This window comes from Chenopodium album, chromosome 14 (genome assembly GCF_948465745.1).
Source record: "Chenopodium album chromosome 14, dcCheAlbu1.1, whole genome shotgun sequence".
Taxonomy (NCBI): Eukaryota; Viridiplantae; Streptophyta; class Magnoliopsida; order Caryophyllales; family Amaranthaceae; genus Chenopodium; species Chenopodium album.
The window spans coordinates 17,514,423-17,523,446 of NC_137847.1; the positions used below are offsets into that span (position 1 = coordinate 17,514,423).

Consider the following 9,024-nt stretch of genomic DNA (forward strand, 5'->3'; position numbering starts at 1 on the left):
TTGAAGTTGAATTCTGCCTATGCTGTGGAACAGGGGAGCGGGCGTGCACCCTGTGAGGAGAGGGCGCTCCTCCTTGACATTTTCAAATCTGACTTTCACTGAAGCAACTGGAGAGGGCGTGCAGTAGCAAGGAGCTGGCGCTCCTAGCAGAGGAACGAGCGCTCCTCATTATGGAGCGGGCGCTCCTCGCTGGGAATCCGTTTTATTTTGACGGATTTCCCTATGTGTTTCGGGGAGTATAAATACTTCCCCTTTAGCTCATTTGTATTTACAGAACAGTAGCCTAATTTTCAGAAACCTCTCTTAGTTTGAAACATTCCTTTTAGTTAATTTAGCTTAGTTTTCATCAAATCAAATCATTGTATTAGTGAAATTCAAGAATTATTCTCAAGGTTTGGCACCTTGTATTCAACATTTGAAGCTTCAATTAGTAATTTCTTCAACCTTCTTCTACTTAATTTCAGATTTTATTTGGTATTTGCATGTTACTTGAATCCTTTTAGTTCTTGATAATTTCTTGTTGGATGATAGTGAATTCGATTGTTAACCACTTTTCCCCAATTATTGAAGTAGCTAGAACCCTAATATTTGTTTGCATGTTGATGAATATGAGCTGTGAGTAGTCTTCTTTCTAGGGGTTGGGTGAAGCTCAACCTTTTAGGTTAATTATGCAAATGTGGGAGTAGCATTGATGTTTGTATTGCAATTAAATTGATTGTGTGAGATTGCTTGTTAGATATTCATGATAGGATTAGCTACCCTTGATTTAGGAGCTTGATAGCATGAAATGCTTAGTTTGACATGGAAACGTGAATGAAGCATGGCATTACTTATTGCAATTTGATTATGTATCTTCTATTGCTAAACTAATGAGGAATCTAAGTTTAATAGTGTGAGTTGTTTCCTAATTGCATGAGGTTGATCTTATATATAGTCCTTGCTATATCTTGTCTATTTTACTCCCCGTTTGCCTAATTTCCTTGGTTGAGTGAATCCCATTCCCTAGGGTCTTTAATACTTCGTTTTAGAACCATAATTTGTTTGTCTACTTGACGAACCCCCAATTCACCAAAGACTTCGAATTAGCTTAAGTGTTAAGATGTTTAGCAACCATATCCCGTTCCTTGTGGACCGAACTCTTACTTGTCATTATGCTTAGTTTGTAGGATGTTTGTTTATAAGTGAGTTTGATTGAGTGTGGAATGTGCAACCGTTCTAATGCCCATCAGATACCTCTTGAAAAAAGACATTTACTTAGAACCCAAAGAAAAGTTGCTGATGATCAATTGAAATTTATGAGTAACATGAAAAACAGTGGGATTAGAGTTTCTGATATATTACGTGTAATCGAAAACGAAGTTGGAGGATCACCTACTATGAGGTTTATAGCAGGAGATGCTTATAATGCTCTATCTAATATAAAAGCTAGTAAGCTTGAAGGTGGTGATTATAATCAACTAATGGAGTATTTTGCTAAAAGGCAAGTAAGAGAGTCTGATTTCTTTTATGAGTTCGAGGTTGATGAGTTTGGATCTCTTTGAACATTTTTTGGCGAAATGGAAAGATGAAAAGGGATTTTAAATTTTTTGGAGATTTATTGGTTTTTGACACTACATACAGAACTAATAAATGTGACATGATATGTGCACCCTTAGTTGGAATGTACCACCATTGTAGTAAAGTCATGTTTGGAATGGGTTTTGTTGTTAATGAGCGTACTAGCTCTTTTGTGTGGTTATTTGAGTCATTCATGTGTTTTGTCGGAAGTAAACATCCTGTTACTGTGATGACTGATCAAGCATTAAGAATGACAGCAACTATTAGAATTGTTTTTCCTCAATCTAAGCATCGTTTATGCACTTGGCATCTTGGTGAGAATTCAATTACCAATATTGGGCATTTGAGAGCTTTGAAAGGATTCAGAGATACATTCAATTATCTTCTCAAATATTGTGAAACTGTAGATGAATTTGAGCATTATTGGCCAAGGTAATACATTCTTCTCTCTCTTTAATATGATCTTTTACATTTTTTTCCTTTATACATATGCAAATGAACATATATTTTTACAAAAATGAACCTACATCTGATTTGCTTTATACTTCATATATCTTAATGCATTATTATATTCCAATATATGTATGTGCTTATGTTGTTTTACTATTTGATTTTCAATTGATTATTATCTTATTATTTTAAGTTCTGTTGTTTCGAACATTCAAATTTCAGATTTTCAACTCCAATATTTGTGTTTGTTTAATAAATGTTCATTTCTTTCAGTCATTATGTTCATTTCTTGCAGTTATTATGTTCATTTATTGTAGTCATTATGTTCATTTGAATTCGTAGGATGATGGAGAAGTATAAATGTAAAGATATTGATTGGTTGAATGAGTTGTACCAAATGAAAGAGAGGTGGTGCCCAGCATATTCTAAGGATTATTTTTCTGGTGGTGTTTCATCTTCCAAAAAAAGCGAATCAACAAATAATTCAGTTTCTCATAGGCAAAGAAAAACTGATGGGTTATGTGATTTCTATCATACATTTCTTGATGTTATCTCATAATGGATGAGCAAGGAAAAAGGTTTAGACTTTCGGTTTTTAAAGGGTAATAAACACTTAGCTGTTGCTAATGTGCCTATACTTGTTCATGCTAGAGAGATTTACACAATTTAGATTTATATGTTGCTTGTTTGAAGAGCAATTTGCCAAAGGCATTGCATGCAATCAGGAATAAACTTTGGTAAATCATCCTTTTTTTTACCTACTTGGTGTGGAGGCCTACTATTGATCTTATTAGGCATGAGGTTAAGTTTAACAAAGACACACATTCTATTCAATGCACATGTAAATTCTTTAGTGAAATGGGTTTACTATATGCTCATTCACTTCGTATTTACAATGTGCATTGTGTGTGTAAGATTCTTGAAGAGTATATCTTGAAAAGGTGGACAAAATCAGCTATGCGCAGCCATCCTGTTGATGAAAAATATATGCAATCTAATGTTGTAGCTGCATCAATTTGGAGAATTCAAACTTTGAGAAAGTTTTTTGTTTGGTTTTTTCTTCTCAAGATTGTGTTCAAGCAAGGGTTCAAATTGACATGGCTTTTGATTTGCTTAAAGAAACAGTTGAGTACATGATAGGAGATATTGATTTTACCAATGTTGATGATGATATTTCAAGTGAAGATGATGTCAACATAAAAAATCCAAAATCGAAGAGGAAAAAGGGAGGTAGGAATGAGAGGCCGAAGAGTACTGTGGAGTAAGAGTGTAATAAAGCTAAGGGTTGGAAGAAGAGAACACAACAATATACTGAAATGGTTAGATTTAATGTCCAGACATTTGCTCAGGTATTATTGAACATATAGGTTTTTAAATAAGAACAATTTATGAATTGATATGATCATATTTTTAACTTTTTTTTTTTTTTTTTTTTTTTTTTGGATTTTACAGGAATTCGATAATAATGGTGCTCCTTTGATTTTTTCAAATTTTAGCATTGAAGGACCAGGATTGGCTATTTTAAACAAGGGTAATACTCAATCAATTGAAGGAAACAAATTTCATAAGGATAAGGTAAGTATATGAACATTTCATATTTTTGTTATGAACATTTTATTTTACCATTATGAACATTTGTATTTTTATATACTTCCTCCGTTCTTTTTTTATTGCACCATAAGGGATTTCACTCTTGTCAATGCATTACTTTAGCTATCAATATCTTCAATTATACTTTTGTAAAAATTATAAAAAAATATTTGAAAAGTAGAGTTCGATACGAATCTAACTAGATCCCACATGACTATATTTTTCCTAATGTATAAATCACAAATGATGGTCAAAGAAGATTAAGTGAATAGTGTAAAAGTCCTAATGGTGCAATAAAATAAAAACGGAGGAAGTATAAAGGTTGGTGTTGGAATTGCTACTCAATCAAAAGATGCAACTCAGGATAAGAATAATAAGGTAAATGCAATTAAACATATATTGACTAATGTACTTATATAGTATTTATTTTGTTTTTTTTTTCTTTTTGGTATTTCTTGAAGCATTTTAAGGTTGGAGGTGGTAAAGACGCATATTTCAACGAAGTTCTATCAAAGTTTGATTATGAATAATACTTAAGTAAGTTTATAGTAATTTTGCTATGTTTGATTTGTTTTTTTTTTTTTTTTAATTGAACATATTTCGAAATTAATTAATTTTTTTTTGAAGGGATTTTTGCCAATTATTAAAGCATGCTATACTTGGTTCGAAGCATTGCATTTTTTCCTTGAAGATATTGGAATTTATTTTGAGCATATAATAAATTTTTACTTGTAATGAAAATATTTGACTAGAGTATACTTGATATTCATAATGATGTAAAGATTAAAGTTATAGATATTCTGTGTCGTACTTTTTTTTGCATCATTTTATTAATAACTCGATCTATCAATTCTATATCCAACAATGAAACTAGAAATTTATATGACAAAGTATAAATGAACATATTGTGAAATCAAATGAACATGTTCCAATGTAAATGAACATTTTTAAAAATATGTTTTATTAGAATAGGTGATTTTGTTCCATCTGATTTTTGTTAACTTTATATGAAATTGTTAACTAAAAAATTGTATCTATTTCATCAAATATAAAAAAGATAATATTTAGATACATTCTTCATTCAAAGTAAATTGAAATACCTTTTTTCTACAGAAATTTAATATTGTATAGTACATAAAAACATATATTGTTCTATGAATGAACATTTACTAATTAGTCACTATCTTTATGTCTTCTCTTTGCTGCCACTTTGTTTGTTTGGTGGTATGTTTCCCTCAAAAAGCATCAGTTATGCACAATATATGACCCATAACTTCCTCTATTGATCAACCTAGTTAATAAAATACATATTTACAAAACATTCAGCACCATACATAAAAAAAAAGGATCACATTTTTAAAACTGAACATCTGGGTGAAAAGAAAATAACATCTGGGTTAAAAGAAATGAACATAAAAAGCACTTACATCATTCACTTTCAAGTCACAGTTCCTTTTTTTCCTTAGGGTCAGCTGTATATGTTTCCATGTGCTTCATAACGTACAAACCACAATTTTTATGATCCAAATTGCTTCGCTAGCTCATTTGTATCAACTTATATTTGTATTTCTCAATTTCAGCACCATCATATCTAGGTGATTTCAGAAATGCTTCATATGCTCTTAACTGTAATTTCAAATAATGATGTACCTATAAAAATTGTTTATTAAATTTCATTTATCAATTACTATTTACCATAAGTTGTGGAAAGTCTTTGTACTTCTCTTTCTTCTTCATGTTTTGAGGTAACTTTCAATTGTCTATGATATCTATTGTTCCACTGAAATGGTTGATGCACAAAATGTAGTAATGTTTGTAAACTGAAACAGGGAAAAATATCTGTTCCAAAATGATCATTAGATATTAAAAAACTGAACATTTTATAATATACAAAAAACAATTCAGTTATTAAAATATAATTTACATGTTTTAGTTTATCAGGTTTTTGCACGTTACTCTCCTTAATTTCACCATTCATTCTAATTATGAATGAGTTAATTATTTCTTTCATGTTCATAGTTTTATCACAAATCTGATTGGTACACATTGTAAGCTGCAACATATAACATATTGTTATTATCTGGAATTTAATAAGCAAGTAATATCATTATTAAAATAATGTTCAACTTACAAATGGAAAGGTTGAGAGGTATAAATTTTGGTCTCTATTGTTTTTATTCAGAATTCTTGACCAAGAATCAATTATGCAATTCACCACTTCCGTATCTCCTTCAAGAGTTTTCATCTCCTTTCTATTGATGCCATTTGTCACATCAAAGTATAAAGGATCACTACCAAGATTAAAAATAAAACAAAAGCATAATTAAATGGGTTCATCATTTTAAAAATAAAATTAATTACTTAAATGTTGTATAATTGATGAACTTACCTTTCATCACCACCACTGAATGCATAATCTGACACAGCTTGTTGCATGGTGTTGACATCTTTGAACAAGTCGGATATTTTACCAAGAATGGTGATTTAAAACAAGGTACATCATGTAGGAGTCTCTTTGGTCTAACTTTTCTCTCATTGTTTCCTCTGCAATTTATAACATATAGTGAAACATTAATGAACAATTTTAAAAGTATGTAAAATGTACAAAATGAACAAAATGATATAAATGAACAATTTATAGTACAAAAATGTACATTTAAATACTCAGAAGGTTTTGTATGAGTCCATTTCACGTGAGTTCGGTTTATAATGGATACTCTCATCACCTATCCATTGTCATTTCCCAGTCCCTGCCGATGGCCGGCGACCTTCTCCCTCCCATTCCCCGGTGCCGGCGACCCTAACAGTCACATAACTAACAACCCCATGTTTTTTCTTCCTCGAATTACTACCCGATTGCTGCAAATGTCCATTTTTATTTGATTTCAAATTAGGTTTTGAATGACTAGCTTTGGATGTTATTGATTTCGAAGGTGATGATCTTGATGTTGGTTCAGCAATCTCACTGAAACTCTCTCTTTGAGCTATAAAAGCATCTGGGGTTGGTGAGAAAAATGACCAAATGGGTATGAATAGCAGGCTAAGAATCACTACTGTAGTCAGCTTCGCGCACAACCCAACTGGGAGTGTTTAATATATGATATATATAACCTATTTTCTGAGTATTATAATATAATAACTGATATTTATAATCTAATATCTGACCATTATAATCTAATTTCTGACAATTAACACCTAATATCTGACAATTTTAATCTAATACCTGATAAGTATAATATAATATCTGACCATTATTATCTAATTTATAACACTTAATAGTCTAATATATATATATATATATATATATATATATATATATATATATATATATATATATATATATATAAAATCTAATATCTGACTATTATTATTTAATTTCTGACAATTAAGATTTAAAAAAATATATATTTGTTTATGTTTGTATGACCGGACTCACGTGAGTCCGTTCTACACAATACTTTTCCTTAAATACTTTGACTTTAAAAATCATGTAGATAGAATATTATTGAACATAATTTAATAATAAAATGAACATTTCAAGCTTTACGTAGAAGGTAATATTAATCAGAAAGATGAACAATTTATATTATATAAATGAACATTTCAAATTTTGATACTTGTTAATTAAATATTACAAATATTTCAAAATGATAATTGCTCAACAAAATCATATATTGTTCTATTGCTTACATACCATTTGATATTTTTTTCTACAAATTTTCCTTCATTTTTTTCAATTATAGTCAAAGAATTACAATGCTTCCAACATTAAATTCATTAAATTTCTTTGAACTGAGATCAGGATTCAAATTTTACCCTTCATTCTCATTTGGAGTAGCCAATTCTCCATATTTATATCTTCATTCTGGGATATCAGCATTCCGGTAATATTATCATCATATGCTTGTGTAACTCGTTCCCCTGAGGTAAGATTAAATACTTCATGAGTAGTAGGAGTATTCTTGCTGATTTCGTTTGCTGAATCATGTAAAAAGAAAATACCAACAAAGATTAATATACCATAGAAAAGAGAAAGAAATAAAATTTATATTTAATAATTGAACATAAATCTGATTCTAATTGAGCATTGTGAACTTCAGAATTTGGTTGTGGTTCTCCTTCTTTGAGACTAACTTCTTGATGAGTGGGAGTATTCTGGTTAATTTCTTTGCCTAAATCATGTACAAATAAATTATCAAAAATGTTTATTATTGTAATACCCTTAATAATTTTAATACTCTATATACCTATTTTATATAGAAAAGTTTGATTTAGTGTTTACTTTCTCTCAAATTTACAAGTACGTTATTTTTCTACTTTTAAGTTTCGAGGACGAAACTTGTTTTAAGGATGGTAGATTGTAATACACTAAAATTTTCAATTTTTAAGTTTCGGGGATGAAACTTGTTTTAAGGAGGGTAGATTGTAATACCCAAATATTTTATGATTTTATATAATATATTTTATAAAAATATAGTTTTTTTATTTATTAAATAACTTTTCTAATATCAAAAATTTATTTTAGAGTTCGGAAAGTTAAAACCCTATTTTGTTAAATAAGACTCTACAATTTAAAGCGTATATAAACCCTATAAATATTCTTAACCCTCAAGAGATATTTTATATATATATATATATATATATATATATATATATATATATATATATATATATATATATATATATATATATATATATATATATATATATATATATATATATATATATATATATATATATATATATATATATAATAAATAAAAATAAAGAAGAAGAAGCAACCATTTTCCTTTTTGCCGGTACGTGATATTTGTAAAACAAAGTCAAATTTGTTTCTTCTGGTAAGTTCTTATTTCATACTCCAATATCCATCATATGTATATTGATTTGTATGATGATTATATCATGGATTAATAGGAAAGATGCACACAAGTTTGCAACGTAGCTGGTTTGTTTTTGCTTTGAATTGAATGTCATAATGCAATTGTAAATTGTCGAAAGGTTATCACACTATCAACCCTTAGAGTTGTTTGTTTATAATTTGATGGTATTATTTATTATATGTAATCACACGATCTTAATTAATTTTGGATTTGTTTGATTATAAATTGTTAGTTTTAATTGTAATTCGTATTGTTATGTGTATATTTTATAATTTGTAAATTATATATATATGCGTGTGTGTGTGTCTATATATATATATATATATATATATATATATATATATATATATATATATATATATATATATATATATATATATATATATATATATATATATATATATATATATATATATATTAATGTGTGATATAATATGATTCTAATTGCCGTATTATTTTTGTGGTATTGATTGATTGTGTTTTTATTCAAGGGTTCTAATATTGTGGCTCTAGGGAGTATTGTTTTGAGGTTTTAGGGTAATTA

At 28.8% G+C, this 9,024-nt stretch overlaps 1 protein-coding gene across 1 annotated transcript; it reads left to right on the forward strand.

Annotated features, from left to right (window-relative positions):
- The first annotated feature begins 1,304 nt into the window (after nt 1–1,304).
- Nucleotides 1,305–3,272, forward strand: LOC145577857 (protein FAR1-RELATED SEQUENCE 5-like). Its single transcript, XM_081635288.1, has 5 exons — nt 1,305–1,480; nt 1,621–1,989; nt 2,350–2,554; nt 2,659–2,744; nt 3,014–3,272. Exons 1-5 carry the CDS (start codon nt 1,305–1,307, stop codon nt 3,270–3,272), a joined length of 1,095 nt encoding a protein of 364 aa, XP_081491414.1.
- The last annotated feature ends 5,752 nt before the right edge of the window (nt 3,273–9,024 follow it).

Coding starts and splice junctions, on each gene's coding strand:
- LOC145577857 (XM_081635288.1), top strand. CDS start 1,305: ATGAAAAACAGTGGGATTAGAGTTTCTGATATATTACGTGTAATCGAA. Junction 1,481..1,620: donor ATGGAGTATTTTGCTAAAAG/GCAAGTAAGAGA, acceptor CACTACATACAG/AACTAATAAATGTGACATGA. Junction 2,745..3,013: donor GCAATCAGGAATAAACTTTG/GTAAATCATCCT, acceptor CTAATGTTGTAG/CTGCATCAATTTGGAGAATT.